The sequence below is a fragment of the Pristis pectinata genome, chromosome 10, assembly GCF_009764475.1.
Source record: "Pristis pectinata isolate sPriPec2 chromosome 10, sPriPec2.1.pri, whole genome shotgun sequence".
Lineage (NCBI taxonomy): Eukaryota > Metazoa > Chordata > Chondrichthyes > Rhinopristiformes > Pristidae > Pristis > Pristis pectinata.
Genome location: NC_067414.1, coordinates 99,884,838 through 99,906,613, shown reverse-complemented (window position 1 = coordinate 99,906,613; position 21,776 = coordinate 99,884,838). Strand labels below are relative to the sequence as shown.

General features: G+C 48.9%; 2 protein-coding genes across 2 annotated transcripts in view; both read right to left on the bottom strand.

Annotated features, from left to right (window-relative positions):
* LOC127574771 (heat shock protein HSP 90-beta) overlaps positions 1-21,776 on the bottom strand; it is a 68,338-nt gene that overhangs the window by 31,894 nt on the left and 14,668 nt on the right. The gene's annotated exons all lie outside the window — the stretch shown is intronic.
* LOC127574772 (heat shock protein HSP 90-beta-like) overlaps positions 7,547-21,776 on the bottom strand; it is a 28,898-nt gene continuing 14,668 nt past the window's right edge. The window contains 8 exon segments of the mRNA XM_052024080.1: positions 7,547-7,864; positions 10,513-10,846; positions 11,151-11,419; positions 11,771-11,918; positions 13,552-13,742; positions 14,323-14,488; positions 14,742-15,047; positions 15,409-15,563. Of these exon segments, the coding sequence (XP_051880040.1) occupies positions 7,755-7,864; positions 10,513-10,846; positions 11,151-11,419; positions 11,771-11,918; positions 13,552-13,742; positions 14,323-14,488; positions 14,742-15,047; positions 15,409-15,563 (1,679 nt within the window). The 3' untranslated portion in view covers positions 7,547-7,754.

Sequence of the window (21,776 nt, the reverse complement as noted above, 5' to 3'; positions counted from 1 at the left end):
GCTTTCTGATCCAATAATCCCAGTCGCTGCCTGTTCCTCCCCTCCCTCTTCTTCCTCCTCTCCATCTCCTTTTCCCTCTGCCTCTTTCCTTCTCTCCCTATCCCCTCTCCCTCCTCCCCTTCCCTCTCGCTCTCCTCCCCCTCCCCCCTCCACTTGCCGGCACTCACACCAGTGAAGGTGAAGCACTGGGTGAGGGGCTCAGGTAGTGAGTTGCTGTTGACCAAGCTGTGGGAGAGCCAATAGTGTTTTGCCAGACAGGGCGTCACTGTTCACAGACTGCCTGGTGTTTCCAGGTCTGTGCAGGGCTGCAAACTCTGACTGGTTCTGTCTCGGGCAGGTCAGCAGACAAGGGAGCCTTTGAGTGGATGTGGGGTTCTATTCCGCTGGGAGGGGTCTGAATCCGACCACAGGACTGTGAGCTCCACTGTTGCTGAATCTGAGCAGGAGTGAGAAATCCTTTCAGATGCACTGGCTCCCAGCCAGTGTTGGGAGGCTTCAAGCTAATTTGGCAGGGGGAGAGATTGCAGTGAGGTCATACAGGTGGGGCGATGGAGTCAGATCTCGAAGATAAAACCAGCAGGTCCCAGTAAGCAGAGCAGACAGGCGTGGTAAGGTAACATGGGAGGACTGGTGGGGGAAGCTGCGTAGGTCGTGTGTAGAGCAACAGGAATTGGATGAGCTCTTCATACTTGTCATCTCCCATGGAGGAGGAGATGGAAGCTTGTGAGCTCAGCGGAGGGAACAGTGATGTTCTGGAGCACTTCGACATTCTGAAGGAGGAGATGTTGCAGGTGGATAAATCCCTGGGGCCTGACCAAGTGTATCCTAGGATGGTGTGGGAAGGCATGGAGGAAATTGCTGGGACTGTGGCAGAGATGTTTGTGTCATCGTTAGCCACAGGTGAGAATCATAGAACAGTACAGCACAATACAGGCCCTTCGGCCCACAATGTTGTGCCGACCTTTAAACCTCACCTAAGACTATCTAACCCCTCCCACATATCCCTCTATTTTAAATTCCTCCTTATGCTTATCTAGTAACCTCTTGAATTTGACCAATGCACCTGCCTCCACCACCACCCCAGGCAGTGCATTCCATGCACCAACCACTCTCTGGGTAAAAAACCTTCCTCTGATATCTCCCTTGAACTTCCCACCCATTACTTTAAAGCCATGCCCTCTGGTATTGAGCATTAGTGCCCTGGGAAAGAGGCGCTGGCTGTCCATTCTATCTATTCCTCTTAATATTTTGTACACCTCTATCATGTCTCCTCATCCTCCCTCTCTCCAAAGAGTAAAGCCGTAGCTCCCTTAGTCTCTCCTTATAATGCATACTCTCTAAACCAGGCAGCATCCTGGTAAAATCAGTGAGGTACCGGAAGAATGGAGGGTGACTAATGTGCCTTTACTTAAGAAGAGCTGCGAGACCAAGCCAGGGAACCACAGGCCGGTGAGCCTGATGTCAGTGGTGGGAACGTTACTGGAGGGGATTCTGAGCGAGGGACAGGATTTATTTGAATCTGGAAAGGCAAGGGATAGTCGGCATAGCTTTTTTGCGTGAGAAATCATGTCTCACAAATTTGAGTTTTTTGACGAGGTGACCAAGAGGCTTCACGAGGGCAGGGCCGTGGATGTGATCTGAGGGGTAAATATTTCGGGGCGGCACCGTAGCGTAGTGGTTAGCACGACGCTATTACAGCACCAATGATCGGGGTTCGATTCCCGTCGCCGTCTGTAAGGAGTTTGTATGTTCTCCCGTGTCTGCGTGGGCTTCCTCCGGGTGCTCCGGTTTCCTCCCACATTCCAAAGATGTACTGGTAGGTTAATTTGGGTTTAAAGTGGGCGGCGCGGACTCGTTGGGCCGGAAGGGCCTACTCCCACGCTGTAAATAAAATTTTAAAATCAGGAATGAGCTGCCAGAGGAAGTGATGGCATAGCTAAGTACACATGGCCGGTACAGTGAGACTGCCAATGGCTCATTAAATCTGAGTAGCAACAATATTTAAGAAACATCTGGACAGGTGCTAGGGCACAGAGGGATGTGGAATTAATGCAGCCAAGTGGGATTGGTAAAGATGGAGATGGTCAGCACGGATGTGGTGGGATGAAGGGCCTACGACTGTGACTTCATCACAAACAGCAAAGGTCTCAGCACTGATCCGTGTGGCACACCAACCAGTCACAGGCAGCCAGTGACGACAACCCTCACCCCATGGAGTTTACCCGGTCACTCCTCCCATACCTGTCTGCCTCATGAACCTGCTTGTTTTATCTTCGCGATCTGACTCGGTTTCTACACAGTCTCGATCTTCATGTAGAGTCACAGAGTTGTACAGCACAGAAACAGGCCCTTCAGCCCATCATGTCCATGCTGACTGCTGTACTATACCATGCACTTGTGTTAGCCACCCCAAAGGAAAAAGATTCTGTCTATTTGGGGAAATAAGCCTAGCCTGCCCAGTCACTGCCCATAACTAAAGTCCCCCATCCCAGACAACATCCTGGTGACTCTCCAGTGCAACCACATCCCAACTATAGTGTGGTGACCAGAACTGTACACAGTATTCCAGCAGTAGCCTAACCAATGTTTTATAAGGTTTTTAATGGGACATCCCTGCTCTTTTATTCCAAGCCACAGCTTGTAAAGACAAGCTTCCCAAATAACCTCCTTCACCACCTTCAGGGACCTAGGAACGTGTATCCCAAGGTTCATCTGTTCATCAAGACTCCCAGGTGCCTGACCATTATGTGTTCATCATATCCCTATTTGACTCCCCAGAATACACCATTTTGCTCTTGTGAAGACTGTTTCATCTTCCACTGGCCCAGTTCCAGCTCCACCCCAGGTCCCTGATGTCAGGGGGCCGAGGACCCGACCCCCCCCCCACCCCCCCCAGCTAAAGAAAATTCCACTGGGGACCCTCCTCACTGTCCAGCCGGCAGATGCTGGTGAAGAAATGGAGAAAGTGCAGGAGCACTGTTGAAGAACTGCCTGCACCATGTGGGATGGCATTTAGAGTGTAGACCAGCACAGGAACCGTCTTCAGCCCATGATGTCTGTGCCAAACATGTCACATTAAACCCAGTTGCCTGCATATGATCCATATCCCTCCAGTTCCCTCAGCCTCTGGTACACCAGAAAAAAACAACCCTTACAGCACCAGTGACCTAGGTTCAATTCCAGCTTCTGTCTGTAAGGGGTTTGTATGTTCTCCCCACGTCTGCATGTGTGTCCTCTGGGTGCTCCAGTTTCCTCCCACATTCCAAAGATGTACAGGGTTAGGAAGTTGTAGACATGCTATGTCGGTGCTGGAAGCTTGGGGACACTTACGGGCTGCCCCCAGAACAGTCTACGCAAAAGATGCATTTCACTGTATTTTGATGTACATGTGACTAATAGATATTTTAGCATCTTATCTCCTTATCACTCATACCCTCTAGTCCAGGTCACACGCACTGGTAAATCTGTACTGTACCCTCTCCAAAGCCTCTGCATCTTTCCTGTAACGGGGTGACCAGAACATTCCAAATGCCACAGAATCACAGCTTTATTTCTGAGACAGCTCCTGTTTCATGGGACAGGACTTGATCTCGCATGGCCATTTCCACATAACCACTTCCTGGTGGTTAATGCAGGCTGCTGAACTCTCCCACACCACCTTATCTCAGCACATCTCACTCTGCCCTTCCCAACATCGGTGTCATGGAGCCATCCCTCTCTGTCAGGCAGAGAACAGAGAGCAGTGAACAGAATTCACTCAGATCGCAGACAAGCAGCTGACTCACTGTGGCACTAATCATTGCTGGAACTCAGCTATTGGGCAGATGAATCACTGGTGTAACAGTGCTGAAGAATGTCACCGCTGGGGCGGGTGTCCACTGATTACACCAAGTCAACAATGTCAACATGTGAGCCTGGGGCAGAGATGAAAGTTATTGCTGCTGATTCCATCAGCTTCAGCAGAGCTGCCCAGCCCAGACATCTGTTCAATCATCTCCACTAACTCTCCAACAAGAAGAGGACCTCACAGGTAGGATGGATTTAATGTGTCTGCCATGGCCCTGCCCTGGGAGTGTGTAATGGGACACTGTGGTGGGAGCTTTAATCTCTGGAGAACCCTTTTCTTTTTTCCCACCTCCAACTGCTAGCAGCCAGGACACTGAGTGAGCAGAGGTGCTGTGTCTTCCAGTCTCAGCCAATCAGTGCTGTCTCTGCACAGGGAGTGTGTGATGAGACAATGTAAAGGGAGCTTTATTCCATGTCTAACCTTTTTTTATTCAGCTCCAGCCAGTTCCCCACGCTGATTGGAGGCACGTACTCCCAATCCTCTGATCTCCCAGGCTTCCAACCAATCCTTTTCATAAAAATTACCAGTGTTGTCCCAGTCCTGGGACTGTGTGACAGGTCAGTGTACAAGGAGCTTTACTCTGTGTCTAACCCATTTTTCCCCCTCTAACCAGTGCTGACCCTGCCCTGGGAGTATGTGATGGGAGAGTGTAGAGGGACCTTTACTCTGCCTGGGATCTTTAGTTTCCCCATATGTCTGAAAAGCTCTGTTAGTCCTGAATATTGCTTTTTAAGCAGTAACACTGCTCTTGATGCATATGTTGATTACTCAGGAAGGATTAACAATTTTAAATTCCAAATAACAATTTTGTTGAGCCTTCAGAAACAGCATCAGAAAGTCACTAGAGTCAGTAACAGATGCTGCTTTACACTTTCATGAACAGTGCACACACGACCCAGTGATTCTTGCAGATCCACAGCAGTCCCCAGACTGTTGAATCAGTGCTCAAGGACTGGCCCAGTTCAATGTTAAAGCACCTATCAACATGTTCAAGCTCAGGTCATTCTTAGGTTCAGCAAGTTGTTACAGACATATCCCCAGTACATGGGCCACCCCTTCACTTCACAACTCACTCACACAGCCCTGAAAGAGGCCCTTCAGCCCAGAGTCTATGCTGACCAGAAACTACAACTTACACCAATCCTGCATGTACTCTCCCCACATTCTCATCAACTCTCCTCTCCCCCCCCCCCAGTTGTACCACTCACCTACACCAGCAGCAAATTACATGGACAGGCTCTTTTCCTCTCCAGGCAGTCGTTGCTCTGCTGAGCAAGTGGGGTGATCTCCCTATCCAGAAGCTGGTACCTGATCTCACCCAGATCCTGGCCCAGTGATGGGTCGACCACAGATCTCTCTGGGACTCTGGGTGTTTGGACTCACACAGCGCTGTGACCTGGCTGGCTTCAGTACACAGTTGTGGAGTGCCTGCCCAAAGTCCACTGGTCCTTGACTGTGCCCCTTTGCTCCTGAACTCTTGGGTGCAGAGACAGGGAGGGGTTTATTGGGCACTGGGTGTGCAGAAGGTCATTCAAGGGACCCCCTTATCCGTCTATTCCTGGACCAAATGCCCAGAATGCAGGCTGTCAGAGGTTATGTTTGTGGTCCAAGACCCTGGAGAAGGAGGACACCACGTCTGAGCTTACAGAGCCCTTCCTGAACCAGTGGGCAGTTTGTACACCAGGAACATCTCACTTTGATTTGTTGTTTGAAACAAAAGGTCAGTACACTGTGCTTGTATCAGATGAGAGTGAAGTTTGCAGGTCAGGAGGAACAGAGACTGGTTTAGCTGCAGCCATCAACAGCAATCCTCACTGCCCTGCAGCAGAGATGGGGGCTCTGTAGGGTCCATTCGCAGGGAGTGGGAGCACAGGCTCAGCTAGAGTTGACATTAACCCATACTGGACACAACACAACTGGCAGGGCCAATATTCATCACTAACTCCTCACTGCCCACAAACAGGTCATTACAGAGCCAACACCACCTCCCACCCTCTGTATACCCACTCCCACAGCAGAGCTTGTCCCCGGGCAGACAGGACCCATGGCAGCCACCGACAATCTCTGTGTGGGGGAGTCTGCAGGCTGCCACAGGAGAACTGCAGCCACCATCCAGCTCTTACCCCATCTTACAAGGATGTGCTCCTGATGGGGAGCAGTGAGGGCAAGGTGTTGGAGTTTGGTCCCCTCCTACAGATCACAAGGGAGCAGAAGTAGGCCATTTGGCCCATTGAGTCTGCTCCATGAGCTAAAGGAAAGGGAAAAAAAGAGAAAAAAAATTATTCCTATCCAGCCCCAATTTCCAGCCTTATCCCCATATCCCTTGACACCTTGACTAATTAGATACCTACCTATCTATCTCCTCCTTAAACACCCCAATGATTGGGCCTCCACTGCTGTACGTGGCAAAGAATTCCATAACTTCACCACCTTCTGCTTTAAACCTGTACCCTCTAATTCTAAGATTGTGCCCTCTCATCCTGGACTCACCCACCAAGGGAAACAGCTTGGCCACATCTACTCTGTCCAGTCCTTTCAACATTCTAAATGTTTCTATGAGGTCCCCTCTCATTCTTCCGTACTCCAGTGAGTACAGTCCAAGAGCCGACAAATGCTCATCATACATAAGCCCTTTCGTTCTGGGAATCATCCTCGTAAATCTCCTCTGAATCCTCTCCAACATCAGCACATTCTTCCTAAGATACAGGGCCCAAAACTGTGCACAGTATTTCAAATGAGGCCTCACTAGTGCCCCGTAGAGCCTCATCAACACTTTCTTACTTTTATACACTATACCTCTCGAAATGAATGCCAACATAGCATTCGCTTTCCTTACTGCCAATCCAACCCAGTGGTTAACCTTCAGGGTATCCTGCACGAGTACCCCCAAGTCCTTTTGTACTTCTGTACTTTGAATTTTCTCCCCTTCTAGATGATAATCTGCCCATTTATTCTTTTTTCCAAAGTGTACAACAGCACATTTCTCTACAATGAATTTCATCTGCCATTTCCTTGCCCATTCTCCTAAACTATCTTGGTCTCTCGGCAACCTTCCTGTTTCTTCAATACTCCCTGCTCCTCCACCTACCTTGGTGTCATCTGCAAACTTAGCCACAAGACACAGGCCATTCAGCCCAGAGTCTGCTCCTCCATTCCATCATGGCTGATTTATTTTTCCCTCTCAACCCCATTCTCCTGCCCTCTCCCCGTAACCTTTGACATCCTTACTAATCAAGAATCTTATCAACCTCCAGTTTACATACACCCAATGACGGCCTCCACAGCCTTCTGTGGCACTGAATTCCACAGATTCACCACCCTCTGGCTAAAGAAATTCCTCCTCTTCTCTGTTCTAAAGGAACACCCTTCTATTCTGAGGCTGTGCCCTCTGGTCCTAGACTCTCCCACTATTGGAAACATCCTCTCCACGTCCACTCTATCCAGGCCTTTCAATGTTCGGAAGGTTTCTATGAGATCCCCCCCCCTCATCCTTCTAAATTCGAGTACAGGTCCAGAGCCATCTAACACTCATACATTAACCCCTTCATTCCCAGGATCATCAGCTGCCATGTTATTTGCCCCCCCTCCCCCTCCCTCCCACCCCCAAGAGCAGAAATCTGCCCCTCAGGCACAGTGTCTGGATTACGAGGAAACCACCATGCATAGTGGCCAGGGACTGCAGCACACCACCAAACCAGCTCCCCTGACACCAGTGGTTCAGACTTTATTTTACAGAACATAGCTCCAAAATAAAACATGCTCTTCAAAATAAAATAAAGGACAGCAACATGGTAAGGCTGGGGTGCCAGGACACGGGTCCACTCACTGGCTGAACGACTGTATACACACTGCACCACAGATCCCGTGCCAAGTCCAAATTAAATACAACAGTCCAATGTGAGCAGCGTTAGTCCACCTCCTCCATGCGGGATGCATCCTCATCTCCCTCCAGGGGTGGGATCTCCTCAGCAGCTTGTGGAGCAGCCTCTTCCACGGTCACCTCCTCCTCATCGATACCTGCCAACAGATGGAGGGTCAGTGGGAGTCCACACCTGGACAAAAGCACCATGAGCAGGATGGATGGGGGGAGTTACACTGCAACCCCAGTGGCACTGATCCCCACACACAGCACCAGCTGGATCCCAGAGTCGGGCTGCGCCCAGGAGCAGGGAACAGCTCCCGGCAGAGACACAAGCAGAAGGCCAAGGCTCCCTGTGCCCACTCCCACACTCAGCAAGATGACAGCCAATCCTTTACCTCAACCCAGGTCCCTCTCAACACCAACACTTTTCAATTCAAACCATTCAAAAAAAAACCTTTACCTTTCTCCAGAGTGGGTCAGTGTTTTTCCACATTATACACCAGCTGCTGTGCCCTCCCCCATTCACTTCAGGGGAGAGACTGATGAAGCCCACACTTGGTACCATCAGTAAACACAGACATTACACTGATACAAATGTAGAACAGCTGGGACACCAGCACTGAGCCCCCCCCCCAGTAGTCACCAGTCACAGCCTCCCAACTCCAACATAAGACAGTTATTTCTGCTCTATAACCAATCCCCAATCCATGCTCCCAGTTACTCCCAAATCTAACCCTTGGGTAGTGCTTTATCAAATTGATCTGCAGGTCCAACACTCTGCACCAACTGGTTTGGCCTTGTCCTGTCTTAAGGGATGTACATCACCTGTAAACCATGTAGAGGTTCCCAAACGTTAGCCACCGCTCACTCACTTCCACAGTAAAACGTGGCCTTCTGATCTACCATGGCCAGTTCACACTTCATGCCGTTGTAGAGCGCTTTGTTTGGATTTAACAACCTGGCTCCACACTGAACTAAATCACTTAAGCCTGATGGGTAAAAATCTGGTACATTATGACCACTGTTCCCTGAAGGCCCCTTAACTATCAATCAACACATTCTCACTACACAATTCAAGAAGAGGGAGTGAAATTCTAGAACAAGTCACTATTAAAAAGGAAGCAGATATCTCCCCAGGGCCTGATGAGAGGTACCCCAGGCTGCTATGGGAGGCAAGGGAAGGGGCACAGGTTTAATCTAGACTTGGAAAGGAAGGATTAAGTGAAGCTATGCTGACCACCTCTGGGAGAAAGCCTGTCTGACCCAATTGATTGATTTTAGTTTGAAGAGGTAACAAAATGTGTTGATGAGGGCAGTGATTGATGTAGTCTATAGGAACTTCAGTAAGGCCTTTGACAAGGTCCCACATGGGAAACTGGTCCAAAACATCAGAGCTCATGGAATCCAGGGCAAGTTGGTAAATTGGACCCTGATTGGAAGGAGAGAGGCTGATGGTGGAGGGTTACTTCTGTGATGGGAAACCTGTGACCAGTGCTGAGATCCTTCCTGTTCATTATATACAGTACATTAATGATCTGGATGTTGAAGGAATGATTAATGTGCTTACTAATCAGGTGACATGAAAATTGGTGTTGCTGACAGTGAGGATAGTTGTACACTACAGGATGATGTTGATCAGTTAGCAAGATGGGCAGAACAATGGCAGATGCAATTCAATCCTGATCAGCGTGAGCTGATGCACTGGAAGGTCTAAGGGTAGGACACACACAATGGCAAGGCCCTACAGAAGGACTTTGGTGCAAATCTGAAGATCCATGAAGGTGGCAGTAGAAGTAGACCAGGTGATGAAGGTAACATACAGAAGACTTGCCTTCATTAACCAGGGCACAGAATACAAAAGCAGGATGTTTCAGTACAATCTTATAGTCACAGCTGGAGTACTGTGCAAAGTTCTGGTCACCACACTACAAGTATGTGATTGCACTGGAGAGGGTGCAGAGGAGATTCACTAGGATGTTGCCCGAGATAGAGCTTTTCAGTTACAATGAAAGAGGGGATGAGCTGGGTTTTTCTTGGAGGAGAGTGGGAGACCTGATGAGATAGCATAGGCAGGGTACGTACAAGAAACTGTTCACCGTAGCAAAATTGTCTAAAACCAGAGGGCTAGGGTTAAGTGGTGGGAGTTTTAGTGGGGGACAGTGGGAGAATTTTTCCATGCAGGGTGGTTGGAATGTGGAACACAGCCTGAGTGGGTGGCAGAGGCAGACTCGCAGCATCTACGAGTGTAGGAAAACAGGATTGGTACAGATGGAGAATCAGTGGGCAGCATGGACACACCGTGCTGCAGAGCCTGCTTCGTTGCTGAAGGACAATATTAGATCTGAACCTTGCTCCCTGCACATACTGACCTCTCTCACACACTGTCACCCCCAATGATTACTGTATTACCCTTGTACTTTATGATTTATTCCAGACCCTGCATTGCTACCCACCATGGAACCCATATACATGCCTTTTCCTGACCCTCGCTGTTTCTCAGCTGAGAAAAATCAAAATCTGTTGAGCAGATCCAAGCCCCTGCCCCCCACCCCCTTGCCTCCAGCCCCATTCCTTATAACCAGGCCCAATCCTCCCAACGGTCGGGTATCCTGGCACGTTTGTTTCCCCACCTTCACCATCTTGTAATGGCGTCAGAGGGTATCCACTGGCTGTACTTGTGGCATTAATTCTCGTCCCTGCAACATCTAGATAAAACTCCACAGGACCCAGCAAGCAGGGCACCAGACGAGGGGTTTACCTTCCTCACAAGGTGCGTGCACAGCCTCGACCACAGGTTACTCACCCAGCCCCAGTTTGATCATGCGGTAGATTCGGTTGGAGTGTGTCTGGGGGTCATCCAGTGAAAAGCCGGAGGATAAGAGTGCAGTCTCGAAGAGCAGGATCACCAGGTCCTTCACGGCCTTGTCGTTCTTGTCTGCGTCGGCCTTCTGCCTCAGCGTGTCCACGATCGGGTGGTCAGGGTTGATCTCCAGGTGTTTCTTGGCCATCATGTAGCCCATGGTGGAGTTGTCCCTCAGGGCCTGAGCCTTCATGATCCTCTCCATGTTGGCAGTCCAGCCATAGGTGCTGGTCACGATGCAGCAGGGAGAGGATACCAGCCGATTGGAAACAGTCACCTGGAGAGGCAGGAAGACATCGCATCAAACACCGCCCTTCAACCAGCGCACCACAGACCCTCCGTCAGCTGGTGTCCCCTCCTCCAGCCCCACATGTTGACCCTCACCACGGTCCACCCCTCAGCTGTTGACAGCCAGCAATCGAGACCAGAGTCCCACATCCTACGAATGGGTGGGGTTCCCGACACCAAAGCTGGCACATGCCAACAACGAACATTATCTGTGGCTGTCAGTGACGGTGAGGGCCCACAGCACCGAGTGTTACCCAGGTCCCCGGGACCGCTGCCCGTTGGAGACGCCTCACCTTCTCCACCTTCTTGTCCAGGATCTCCTTCATCAGCTTGCAGAGGCCGTCATACTTGGTGCGGTCAGCCTCGCGCTTCTTCTTCTCCTCCTCGTCCTCAGGCAGTTCCAGCCCCTCCTTCGTGACGGACACCAGCTGCTTGCCGTCGAACTCCTTCAGCTGCTGCACGCAGTACTCGTCAATGGGCTCTGTCATGTAGACCACCTCGAAGCCCCGCTTCCTCACCCGCTCCACGAAGGCAGAGTTGGCCACCTGGTCCTTGCTTTCACCTGCAGATCCAGACAGTAAGCAGCATGGTAAGTCTGTGTGGGAGGGGTGGGAATGCCATCCTGCTCCTGCCCCATCTGAGCTCCTATCCCCACATCCAAGGCCAAGGATAACAGACCAAGCTGGGCTCCCAGCATCAGGTTACACCAAGCACACAACCTCACCTTGCATTTCCCAGAAGGGGGTTTGGTGGAGGTTGGAGATAAGCCTGCTGTAAGGGAGCCCAGCCCAAGCAGACTGATGCTGAAAGGGATACCCAGGAAGGAGCTGGGAATAATTCAGACTACTACAGAAGCAGAGGAGGTTGTAGGTGCTCCTCAGGCAGTGCTAGCTCTCAGTAAACCACAACGCACCTGTGATATAGTAGATGCACTTCTGGTTCTCCTTCATGCGGGAGACGTAGTCAGACAGGGGTGTGAGTTCATCTCCGGACTGGGAGGTGTGGTAACGCAGCAGCTCTGACAGCTTCTTGCGATTCTGAGAGTCCTCGTGGATACCGAGCTGTGAAAGAACGGACAGTTGGAGGAAGTCAGCAATTATTCTGTGGTGGCACAAACTTGAATACCCCAACGCATCAAGCCACAAGGCACCCAACTTTTCTGCTCTCCACCCACCACATACAATTTCTGCATAACCAAAGACCACCCCAGTCTCCAGGCCCTTTCAACGTGCCCTAGGCACCCAGGAAAAGCTCTCCAAACAGTGTGCACACCTGCATTCCCTGGGAGCAGCATCTTACCCCCACCCCAATGAGACCAAGTGCTCAAAAACCCTCAGTGTATAGTTTGGCCACCAATTTACATCACCTAGTGCAGTCCTTGCACAGTGGGTCTATCTGGGCCCAACAGATCAATAGCAAGCTGACATCCTTAGTCAAGAGAGGGAAACAATAGGCTAATTAACTTGACGTGCCAGAGAGAAAATATTAGAACAAAGGGATTTATTTAAGTTTGTCACTTTTAATGAAGGTTTCACTCACTGCAAAGGGTAGAGAATGTCAAACACAGGCCTGCATAAACCAACAATATTTAAACATTTCTTCACGTAAACAAGTATGAAAAGCCCTGCACAATCCCATCCGGCAACTGTGGCCACTTGATGACCAACTGTTTGATTTTGATTTGCAGCATTCTCAGTGGGAGGAATTTGACAAGGGCACTAGGCTTGCTGACAGAGACTGCAGATGCTGGAATCTAAAGCAACCACCTGCTGGAAGAATTCAGCAGGTCAGGTAGCAGGGTCCTGATGCAGGGTTTCAGCCCAAAACATCAATAATTCCTTTCCTCCCACAGATGCTGCTTGACCCGTTGAGTTCTTACAGCAGATTGTTTATTGCTACCAAATTTGCTAATGACAAGGATGGGTGGGAAAGTAAACTTTTAAAGAAAATATTGAAGGTTACAGGGGAGTACAAGTGCAGCAAGTGGGCAAAAGTCTGCCACATGGACAATATACATCTGGCAAAAAAAATGAACACTTAAGTGGCGGGAGGTTGCAGGGACCTGTAAAAGGCTTGTATGTGGGTTCAGTGATGAGGAAGCTGACAGAATGTCACTGTTTATTGCTGGGGGACTGAATACAAACGCAGGTTGTAGGGCCTGGGTGAGACCACATTTGGGATGTCTTATGAGAGATGGGACAGGCAAGGTTTGTATCTGGAGGAGTTTAGAAAAGCAAGAGAGGACTTGATTGAACCAAAGCACCTTGAAGAGTCTTGACAGGATATTTCCTCTTTTAGGAGAATCTCGAACCAAGGTCACCATAAAGATAAGGAGTTAAGCGGTAACATTTGAGTCAAGAGCCCATGCTATATAATTCTATGACTATAAGTCTTTGGAACACACTTCCTCAGAGCTGTGAAAGCAGGGTTTTTGAATACTGAGGCAGAGAGAGATGGCGAAAGGTTCCCTGGGATTACAATCAATATCAGTCATGATTTAATGAATAGCAGGCAGGCTCCAGCTGCCAACTCCCAATTCATTTACTCGTACGTATGGATCAGCAGCAGCCACAACCCTGTACATTAAAGATCCTCCACAAGAAAAGCTTCTACAGAGCACGCCGAGGTGGTCCAACTCTAAGAAGACCCACAGCAATGTTAAGAGAAGGATCACAGGTCACACTTTCACCATACCTTGAGGTTCTTGGAGAACTGCTCATAGAACTTTTTGTAGTTTTCCTTGTCTTCTGCCAGTTCACTGAACAACTCCATGCATTTCTTGACTATGTTCTTGCGGATGACCTTCAGAATCTTGCTCTGCTGAAGCATCTCTCGGGAGATGTTCAAGGGCAGGTCCTCAGAGTCCACCACACCACGCACAAAGTCTGGGCAAAATGGGAACCAGGACAGTTGCACATCAAGAACCAGAGGACGCTTGAGAAGTCAGTCTAGAACACCGCAGACACCAGGGCACAGCTAGTGGCTGACAGAAATCAACACATGGCACGTCACCAGACTTATGGACCACAACTTCAGACCTACTCGTTTACACTGTCAGGCCAGGTCCAAAACATTCAAGGCATTCCAAATTCAGCTCACCTCTCTTCCAGGTTCTCCTGGATCAGAGACAGCCAAATAGATGTGCCAGCTATCGCAAGTCAGCTTCCCTCAGCAGTCCCCACCAGGCTCTGCAGATTATGGGCCAGCCGCTTAATTAGCCCATTTGCTGCTAGACTGTACCAGTATGGGCACATCCCTTCACTGAACAAACACAGACTGTAGACATCCAGGCCACAGCCCTGATGCAGCAAGGAAGGGAGGCCGGGGGGTCCTGGTAAAGTAAAGGGAACCCTTGGAGTGGGGGCGGACAGCAGAGCAACAACAGGCTACACAGGACCAGAGGAGTGATTCAGGGAAATTTACAGCTGGGGACATTCACCCACATCACCAGGACAAAACACTCACTGAGGTACTCGGGGATCAGCTCCTCGCAGCTGTCCATGATGAAGACTCTGCGGACGTACAGCTTGATGTTGTTCTTCTTCTTCTTGTTCTCAAAGAGGTCAAAGGGAGCCCGCCTGGGAAGGAAGAGCAAGGCTCGGAATTCCAGCTGCCCCTCAACGGAGAAGTGCTGAGGAGAGAGAAGAAACCCACAGGTTATTTGCATCTGCAGGACTGGTAGACAAAGCACAGGAAAACTGGTCAAGGTGGGCTTTGGCACAGATTTTGGCACTGGGACCTTTACGATAATGTAAGGAACTTGATGTTGAAAGAGATGAGAAATTCGAACTGAATGAGCATGTCTTTGCCAGCCATCTCTGGTTGCTTGGTCCAGTCTCAGGAGATGCAGACCCACTTTCCACCCGCACCAACACGAGACTCACCTTCACAGCCAGGTGGTCCTCCCAGTCATTGGTGAGACTCTTGTAGAACTCGCCATACTCCTCCTGTGTGATGTCGTCAGGATTGCGAGTCCAGATGGGCTTGGTCTTGTTCAGCTCTTCCTGGTCGATGTACTTCTCCTTGATTTTCTTGGTTTTCTTCTTGTCCTTCTTTTCACCATCCTCCTCCTCATCTGAGCCCACATCTTCGATCTTGGGCTTCTCCCCTTCCTCTGCTTCCTCTTTCTCAGCCTTGTCCTCAGGCTCTGCCTCATCGTCACTGATCTCCTTCTCCCGCTCCTTCTCAACCTGAAGTCAAGAACCAACACGAGTCAAGCTCTCCTGCTACCATATACGATTGCTCCATCCCCGACAGTAGGTCCCAGGGACCTACCACCAGAAAACTTGCCTCAAATCTCTTTTCAGCTTGTCCCCTCTCACCTTAAACCTGTGCCTTGTAGTTTTTGACATTTCCACCCTGGGGAAAAAGCCCACCAATCTTATATGTATTTCATAATTTAATGCATTTCTAACACGTCACCTCTCAGCCTCTGATGCTCCAGAGAAAACAAACCAAGTGCACATTCACCTCCAGCAATAGGAACATGCCTGAACTGTGCTAACACGGCCTCTGATCCCTGCCCAGCCCTCACCACAGCCCTCCACTTACAAAGAGAGTAATGGGGTAGCCAATGAACTGAGAGTGCTTCTTCACAACCTCCTTGATCCTCTTCTCCTCCAGATACTCAGCCTGGTCCTCCTTCAAGTGTAGGATCACCTTTGTACCGCGGCTGATTGCATCAGAGTCAGTTCCATCACCCTTTCCTGAAAAACAAGTTGGACGGAGTTAATCCACTGAAGGCCCAAGGCCCAACACCCACTAGCGGAGCCAGTCTCGATCTAGAGCAGTCCTGGGATAAGCTAATCCTCTGCTCTTTTCCCACCTTCAGATCTTAAGGAAACTGAGGAACAGAGTTAGACAGGGAAGTGACAGCTAAGAATCAGCCAAGACAAGAATGATGGAGCAGGCACAAGCCTGCATGTGAACATAGGAATTAGAAGCAGGAGCAGGCCACTCAGCCCCTCTAGGCTGCTCCAGATGCAGGGTCTCATCCAGAAACGTTCACTGCATTTCCCTCCACAGGTGCTGCCTGACCGAGTTCCTTCAGCAACTTTTTAAATTTACTTTATCATCTATTTTGTGCCATTAGTAATTTTAGCCAACATACCTTTGGTACTTTTATCAGGTCATTCATACAAATCCACCAGGTCCTGTCAGGAGTGATGGAATATTCTCCACTTGTCTGGATGAGTTCAGTGCCAACAACTCTCAGGAGGCCATTGATAGGCACCTCACCCATCCCCCTAAACATTCATTCCCTCCCCCAGCAGAGTGATGGCTACAGTGTGCACCATCTACAACACAGCAGTTACTCACCCAGGCAACCCCAACAACGGCTGCTAAACCGGTGACCCCAACAGAGAAATGCAAGAGCAGCAATGGGAATACCACCGCCTGCAGGTTCTGCTCCAAGCTGTACACCACCCCGACTTATCACTGTCCCTTTGTCACTGGATCCAAATCCTGGAACAACCTCTCCAACAGCACATGGGAACACCTTCACTGGGAGGGCAACAGTTCATGACAGCAGCTCACCACCACTTTCTCAAGGGACAGGCAGTGAAGGACAATTAAACACTGGCCTCGCCAGCAGCACCCACACTCTAAAACAAATCTTGAGGCAGCACTGCAGTCCGTGACAAACCACTCAATATCTTACCGACCAGAGAAAGACCCATTTATGCCTACTAACTACTTCCTGTTCTCCACGCCAATATCTTATCTTCCACGTTGGGAGTTTTTATTGTTTTGCAATAATCTTATCAAACCCTCCAGTTCTCCTTTATCCACAACACATTACAGCTCTCCTCAATTAACAAAGGGCAAGGTCACAGCAGGGTCTATGTCCCAGGGAAAGCCTTTTGCAGCTGTCATGGGTGAAGCTCAACCTGTTCTATCCCTGGCAAAATGTCTAATCCTACACCACGACCCTTCACTTTCTGCATTAACCTTTGATGTGGCTCTTCAAGTATCTTCAGTACAGAACATCCACTAGTTCCCCTTTACCAACAGCAGACGTTACTTGTCAAATGATTCTGGGGAAGAGGCTGTGAAGCACTGTTCCAGTGTCAGAGTCAGTTTGCAGCACAGAAGCAGGCCCTTCAGCCCACCATGTCCATGCCACCCATGTGCCTTGGTCATTCAAGTACTTATCTTAAATAATGTGACACCTTTCAAACCGCCAAGCTCTCACCTTAAACCTAGACACTAGTTTCAGACCAGATGAAGCTGGCAGATTCTTGCCATCTACCAGCCCCATCAGGTCACCCCCAGAGCCTCCTCCACTCCGGGGAAGATCCTAGCCCATCCAATCTCTCCCGCTAACTAAAGCCCTCCAATCCAGGCGCCACCCTGATGAATCTCCTCTCCCTCACCATCCCCCCCTGGGAACCATTTTACCAGGGCACATTTTAATAAACCATATACAGGCACAAGACAACATTACTATTACAAAATGAGGCAGGATACAATTTTCCCTGACAAGCTGGAGTAATCACCAATAAAAATGGAAAGTAGCAGTGAGCCACATGAAATGGCACAAATTGCTCTTATAAACCAACACTTACAGAACCTGCCACAGTCAGCCCCCCTGCCAACTCAACCACTTCATAGAAGGCAGCCAACGTATAGAACCAAGTGTCCCTTTAACAAGGGACTCGGGATCTTTCTGTAATCCAGTTTACTATCACACAAGTCGACTTAAATACACAAGCCGACTTAAATACACAAGCTAAATCATCAATGAATTGCAACTGCCCTCAATTCCTTCCCCAAACTCCGTGACCCCAGGCAGTGCAGTTACTGTGGTCCAAAATACAGAGTGCAGAGGAATTAACTCCCTGGGCAGCTGTGCCACAGAACACGGATTCAGACAGCTCGCAGGCATGAGTGTAGAATTAAGGAATTAATCGTCAGAGCTGTACAGGGCAGAAGGCCCTTTGGCCCACCATGCCCAGACCAACTAGGGTGCTGGTGGAGGCACAAGACAAACAGTACAGCACAGAAACAGGCACTTCAGCCAACTACGTTGTGCTGAACTAATTAAACTAGTAATTGAAGGCCTAACTAAACTAATCCCTTCTGCCTACACAACGTCCCTCCATTCTCTGCACATTCTTGCCCTAAGAGCCTCATAAACACCTCTTATCGCATTTGCCTCCACCACCACTCCCAGCAGCACATTCCAGGCACCCACTGTGTAAAAACAATTGCTTTGCACATCTCCTTTGAACTTACTCCCCCTCATCTTAAATGCATGCCCTCTAGTACTAGACATTTCAACCTGGGGAAAATGTTAATAAACATCTATCAAGTCTCCCCTTGGCCTCTGCCACTCCAGAGAAAACAACCCAAGTTTGTCCAACCTCTCCTCCTAGCTCATGCCCTCTAATCCAGGCAGCATCCTGGTAAACCTCTTCTGCACCCCCTCCAAAGCCTCCACATCCTTCCTATATGGGGCTATCAGAATTGACTGCAACAGTCCAGATTCAGCCTAAGTAGAGTTTTATAAAGCTACAACATAATTTCCTGACTCTTGAACGCAATGCCTCGACTAATAAAGGCAAGCTACCCACACGAATTAAAGGCATCTACCCACATTAGGCCTGCAGCCATACGCCTTGTTGATTCAAGTACTCAGCTAGGTATTTCCTCCACCACCTCCTCCAGCAGGTACCAGAGGACTGGAGAATAGTCAATGTTGATCCTTTTATTAAACAAAGAGGGCAATAGGGAAAGAAAGGACCGGTCCCATTCCTATGTTGGGGGAGCAAAGCAGGTGGTAGTGAATAAGGTGAAGGTAACAGGTGAAGATTCTTAGGGACAGGATTTACTCACATCCGGTAAAGCAGAGACCTATTAGGGTTAGTCAGCATGGCTTTGTGCAGGGGAGGTCATGCTGTACAAATTCTGATGAGAGTAAGGCAGTGGATGGACAAGGTCCCTCAGGGGAGCCTGATCCAGAAGATTAAGATGCATGGGATCCACAGAGACTTGGTTGATTTGATTCAAAATTGACTTGGCCGTAGAAGACAGAGGGTAATAGTGGAGGGGTGCGTGTCTGTGACCAGGGTGATCCACTGGGATCAGTGCTAGGACCTCTATGATATGATTTGAATGAAATATAGCTGGGCTGAATAGCAAGTTTGCAGACAACACAAAAATTGGCAGAGTTATGGATATTGAGGAAGGTCGTCAAAGGATACAACAGGATATAGATCAGTTCTAAATGTGGGCAGAGAAATGCAGATGGAGTTTAATGCAGACAAGTATGAGGCTTGAACGAAGGTCGGTTCATAAGTACGGGTGTTCATAAGTAGGGGACTTCCTGTAGTCCGGTGGAGACCACTTTGTCATTAACCTGTAGAGGGAAACAGGTATGTGTGTGCATGGCCACGTCTTGAATGCTTTTTGGGGTGACAGATACTTCGGAACAAAGCAATGGAGACCTTCAGAGACTGAGGTGTTGTGGGTTCCATCGTGGAACATTTGGATTTCGTAATTACACTCTACATCTTCTCTTCAGTCAACGGTGGTTTTGCAGAAACCTTTGCTCACACTTCACCTTATGGCTTGCTGAACTGAACTTGGAGAACTATTCCTGGACTTGGAGTTTGGGAATTTGCCACACACACACACTTCAAGTTTAGTTTTTGGGGTTAATGCTTAAGATCTAACTTTTTTTGAACTTCTAACATGTTTACTTTTATTTTTCTCATTGTCGTAAATAGCTACAAATAAAATAGTTTCTCATACTTGTACATGACTTGGTGTGTTTCTTTTGTTGCTGGTACATAACAGGTGCAAATTCATAGCTCTCAAAGTGGCAACACAACTAGATAGGGTGGTAAAGGTGGTGTTGGACATATTTGCCTTCCTCAGTGGGACACTGAGCACAGGAGTAGGGAAGTCATGTTGCAGCTGTACAAAACTTTGGTTAGGCTACATTTGGAGTATTGGGTGCAATTCTGTCACCCCATTATAGTAAGGATGTGGAGGCTTTGGAGAGGGTTTAAGAAGAGATTCACCAGGATGTTGCCTGGGTTAGAGAGTATTAAACCCAAGGAGAAGTTGGACAACCTTGGATTGTTCCTTTGGCGCATTGGAGGCAGAGGGGCAACCTGATGGAAATATAATATTATGAGAAACATAGATAGGGTAGATGGTCAGAATCTCACCCACCCACAACACCCCCAAGTTGTTTTTAAAAAGCACAGAACGGTGGGTGCCTGGAACACACCACCAGAGGAGCAGGAAGCAGACACAACAGTAACATTAAAGTGGTATTTAGACAGACACACGAATAGGTTGGGGATGGAAACACATAGACCACGTGCAGGTAGATGGGATTACTTTAAAATTGGCATCATGGTCAACACAGACATGATGGGCTGAAGGGCCTGTTCCTGTGCTGTTCTATGCAGACACCCCCACTGTGGGGAAATGACTATCACCCTCTACCTACTCCATTTTCTCCATCTCCATCAGATCACCGCATCACCCCTCAGCAGGGAGAACAAACCCAGCCCACCCACTGTCTCGTAATGGAAATGTGCCAATCCACACAACATCCTGGTGAATGAAAACCAGTTCTGACAGAGCCAGAACCAAAATATCATTTTCAATTCCGGCCATTGTCCGCAAGGAGTTTGTATGTTCACCCCGCGTCTGCATGGGTTTCCTCCCACATTCCAAAGACATACAGGTTAGGAAGTTGTGGGGATGCTATGTTGGCGCCGGAAGTGTGGCGACACTTGTGGGCTGCCCCCAGAACACTCCTCGCAAAAGATGCATTCACTGTGTTTCGATGTACATGTGACAAAAATATTTACTGAGCATGTTCTATCCTTAGTCTTTCCAAAACATGTCACTTCAATACCCCAGAATTAAATTCCATTCACCTTTACTCTGCCCAATTTCCTAACTTATCAATGTCATCCTGTAACCCAAGACAATTCCCCTCTGCCTATAATACCACAAATTCAGAGCACCAATTCATGGAACAGCTCTCCATGGTTAAAGCCAAGATTCTATATCCATCAATAGAAGAGAAATGCAGTGGAACATTGCCACAGATCATAAGAAACGCTACAAGATGCCACACTTTAAAACTATGGGTCAGAGCGTGAATGCACCAGCTCTTCCTGAAATACATAGGGCCACATGAACTCAGGTGAAGGTCAGTGCCAATCCAGAGCTGCCACACACACAGCACAGCTCAGTTTGCTGAACGGCAGGGGTATTCCATGTGCTGCTATATCCAGCTACACCACTCACCAGCTGTACACCCTTGGCTCACAGCAGCCAGACCCAGTGGGAAACTCACTGTGTAGACAGGGAGGATGCTGTTTGCAACAGGAGCGCACTGGGTTGCAGTAAGCAAAACCACTGAAGCACTTGAGTCAGTATACCTCACTGCAAGCACCAGTCCTGAATGCTGATATATCTGTCGAAAACCCTACAACTCCTCCCCCCCACCCCAAAATGTTGCTCAACCCGCTGAGTTCCTCCAGCAGTTTGTTGCTAGTAATTGTACCCATCCACTTACTCTGGGCCAATCCCATCAACCACACTGTTACTAACCTTGTGTCCACGTTCACCCATCCTACAGCACGTGTTTACGATCGTGATAAAACATGCGTCAGTAGGTGAATCACACCACCAATTCATCTCACCAGTCAATCAGGGCGTCATCAGTTATGCATTAACTTAATGAACCCTCGTGCTCAGCTTGGGAGACCTGGAATGGATTAACAAGCTTAATCCCAGTCAATCCATCATCCAATTTGGAGAAGAACGCACAACTGTGTGATTAAACAGATAATCGGTTGGGACACCTGTTTGTGATTAGCGGTACTAATATAAAGCAGGACCTCGGGCAGCACACATCACGACACCAGCTACAACAGCAGCTAGCG